Below are 3,783 nucleotides of genomic sequence, written 5' to 3'. Positions count from 1 at the left end.
GATGGCCAATCAGTCTTGATGAATCCAAAAAGCGGATGCAACCCACATCACTCAGACTCAGCAACCACTCCGGTCATTTCAATACGCTCGATCAGCTGCCGCCTCCTCCGTCTGTGCACGCAATCCCATCAGTGGAAGGGGTTTCAAGACAAGCCGAGACTTGAAAAGAAGACCTTCCAACAAGTTAAAATAGATAAAAACTGGAAGATGAAAATGAAAATTGAAAATAGAAGAATAAATCAACCAGGGAATAAAAATTTCTGCTGCTTGGGAATCACCAATCGCGCGGCACAGTGAAAGGCACACATGCAGGAAAACAGAGGTGCGGACGCCCCGGCAGCCTCAATCCCAGAGTCAAGCAGGGTAGCATCGCGAAGGGACGATGTGGAGGGCTCAGAGGCCAACCAGGCGGTATCAGACAAGCAGCTTAACAACTCCACGGGCGCAGGATCCAGGACGGGTGAGGGCCGGATAAGACAGCACCATCCCTGACAGAGAAAAAGAAATGAAGAAGGAAGGAAGGAGGGAGTGTGTGGTTGTTGTGAGGGGCGCGAGATGGGTTTTTATAGATTGCGGTGTCGGTTGAATCGGTGTGAGAAGGTGCAAAAGCGGCGAGGGGCCGGCTATCCCTGAAACGGCAACGGTCTCAGCAGGCTGGGCGCCCCGCGAACCGGCACAAAAGATACTATACAATTTTTTAATCAGTTATAAATCAATTGATAATCAATTAAGATATTTATATATATAACTTATAGAAATATATTATTATAATTTTTTAATCAGTTACAAATCAATTGATAATCAATTGAGATATTTATACAGTATATTTATATAACTTAAAATATAAATATTAGTTCTTCACAGCTGTCACACTTTGTCACTGTATTTGAGGTCTGGTGTGTGCACGGACGGCGCTAGCGAGGTCTGATTACATAACGAGGTCTGGTGGCGTACTTAGCGAGGTCGACTCTTCTGCTTCCAGGCAAGGTTCTTAGCTAGTTATCAATTCCAGCACGGTAGGATTCGAAAGGATGCGTGAAAGCCTGATTCCGCTGCCTACCAACAGCCGTTGTTGAGCACTGAGCACGAACGGGCAGTTGTAGTTGTAGAATAAACATCTAATTATATCCATACGCCACCAGCGCCATGCTGGCAGCATGTAGTTAGTTAATGTATAGGTCCATGTACAGTACACACATCTGTGGAGCAGACGAAGCTGAACCATGACAGCCTGCCTATTACCCCCTCCAGATATGAATCGTCCGAATCATGAGCTGCAATAGATGAATTTATAAAAGAATAAGAAAGAAACGCCCACAAAACAAGCATTGAGAACAGGTCCCAAGCGACCCTATTTTATATATCATCTCACGACCTGGCTGGTTTTGATATTATTATTTCCGTTTCAGTTCTGATATGCTGGTGGTGGAGGAGTCAAGGTATATATTAATTATTAGTATTAGGCGCTGACGCGCCCGCGCGGCTTGCACCGGCGGCGGCATCCCTTGCCTTGGTTCTTCTTTTGTTGGGAAGCCTTAACCAGCCACCAGATCAAGGTGTCCGAAGTATTTGTCGCTTCGATTCGAAAGTGTGTGGGCCGTATCTGTCGAATTCTGGGGCCAGTCAGTGAGTGGCGGTCGTCCTGTCTGGGATGAGTGAGAAAGTATGTATGTACAGTACATACATACAGTAGCACAGATCTCGGGTTTGGGCTGAGAGCAGATCGATCCACCATGCCAGGTTCATTGAGGGGATCGACGAGCATCTATCCTAGGGTATATCCCGATTGGGGCCGGGAACTTCACAGAGCAGACAAATTGGGTATTTCTCGTTCTGGTTCCTTGAAAGGATCCAACAGGACTTGAGTCATATATTTTGTCTGTCGTGGATGGTGCTGCTGCTGCTGCTGCTGCTGCTGCTGCTGCTGCTGGGGATAGATTCGGCTGCTAAAAAATCAAACAAATATTTGGCTGTTTAATCACAGCTGTTGGAGCATTAGGAATAGTAGTACTCCGTATAGTAAGTAGTATAGTATGGCACTCACCTCCTGCTAACTGTATTTATTTACACGATCTGGACGAGGAATCCGTGGTGTATACTCCGTACATCCCCCTTGCTTCTTCTCCCCAACGCAAAACAAGATAAGCATCTGGTGGCGGGCTCTAGCACCGTCTTGGCAGCCCTTGGCTAACGAGTATATATCTTCTCTTGTTTGATAACAACCACAACCACCTCAACAACCACCGGAAGAATGGCTATGGCTATCCATCTATGCCTCTATCTACCCACCAACCCCCGATCCCCGCTGCCTAGTCCCGACACGGAATCCCCAAGAGCAACACAAGTTACACAACACATCCCAACCCGGTTTGCCAGTAACCAGACAACCAGATCTCGAAATCTTGATCGGCCTGATCGGCGGATAACTTAGTGCAATGCCTGCCCTTGCCCCTTCTGTCTTCCCGCACTTTGGGACCCCACAACCTGCGCGTCTCTTGCGTTGGATCATGTTGGGAACCATGGGGCCGCGATGTCTGGTTGGACCGGGGCACAAGGAGGTTTCCCACAAGGAGGTTCCCACAAGGAGGTTCCCCCCACAAGGAGGTTCCTTCGTCCCTCATCTCTGATCCGTGGCTGCTGGCCCCTTCCTGCTGGCCCTTTCCTGCCCCTTTCTCCTACCGGAACCGTGGGTCGACGCGGCGCCACTGCCTAGACCCCGGTCGATGACGAATGCATGGGCGATCTCTCTCTATATTCTGTGTGTGTGTGGACTATGGGCGGGTGGTTGGATGTTCGTTTGGTGCTCCAATATCCCGCAGTACTCCATCTCCTGTTGTTTGTTACTGTACCAACAACATCCATCTCTCTCTCTCTCTCTCCGTCCTCTTCCTCTTCCTCTCCTACGATGATCTCGCTGGCTCCAGACTCCGCCATGCGAGTCCATTCCTTGTTATCTGGATAGATCTGGATAGAGGCTGTTACTGCGCCCCTTATCCTCCTCCTCCTCCTCCTCCTCCTCCTCCTCCTCCTCCTCCTCCTCCTCCTCCTCCTCCTATTACTACTACTACCACCGTACACTTACTCGTCTCTGTGCTTCAATCCTTTACCTTCCCCCCAAAACTCTCCCCCAACATGGCCCTCTCCCGGGCCTATAGATCCGGCTCCCCGCGTCTGCTGCGCAAGCCTCCCGCCATCTCCGGCATCGTGCTGCTGGCCTATCTGGCCGTGTTCTGTCTCCTCTGCAGCGTGGCCAAGTACTGCCTGGCCTCCTTCCTGGCCTCGCTCCGCCACTACCACCCCGCCCGCCCGCAACGCGAGCTCGTCGTCGCCGCCATGTCCAGCGACAACACCTCCTGGCTGCACGAGTATCTGCCCGACTGGGGGCGGAAGGTATACGTGGTTGACGACCCCGATGCTCCCCTGACCGTGCCGAGCAACAAGGGCAGGGAGGCCATGGTCTACCTGACGTATGCAGTAGTATCCAGTTCCTTGCGGGGGGGAAAGGGGATGGGGGGAAACCCCATTCCCCCCTCGTCTGGCATCGTACGTGACCTCAACCTCAGGTCGCTCTGAATCGCTTCAACTTTGCTTCATCTCATCATCATCATCTTCACGGATTATTGTTGTATCTTTCTGCCACGGACCCAGATAGTGTCGTAAGCTGAGGACCCGGACTATTACTGGAACCAGTTTCCTTGCATTTCCTTGCTCACAACACTCGATCTATCATACCTGCCGCCAGAACTTCTCTAGCGTGATTACTTTTCTTTAGGTGGTGCCCTG

At 50.8% G+C, this 3,783-nt stretch overlaps 1 protein-coding gene across 1 annotated transcript in view; it reads left to right on the top strand.

Annotated features, from left to right (window-relative positions):
- Positions 1-3,132: 3,132 nt before the first annotated feature.
- The window catches only part of HCAG_00340 (conserved hypothetical protein), a gene marked incomplete at both ends in the record, with an annotated part of 1,653 nt that continues 1,002 nt past the window's right edge, over positions 3,133-3,783 (top strand). Inside the window, one exon of the mRNA XM_001543244.1 lies at positions 3,133-3,467. Within this exon, the coding sequence (XP_001543294.1) occupies positions 3,133-3,467 (335 nt within the window). The remainder of the gene's footprint in view (positions 3,468-3,783) is intronic.

Source organism: Histoplasma capsulatum, genomic scaffold, assembly GCF_000149585.1.
Source record: "Histoplasma capsulatum NAm1 scaffold_1 genomic scaffold, whole genome shotgun sequence".
In the NCBI taxonomy this organism is placed as follows: Eukaryota; Fungi; Ascomycota; class Eurotiomycetes; order Onygenales; family Ajellomycetaceae; genus Histoplasma; species Histoplasma mississippiense.
The sequence above is the reverse complement of the archived record's forward strand: the minus strand, read 5'-3'. Positions and strand labels throughout refer to the sequence as shown.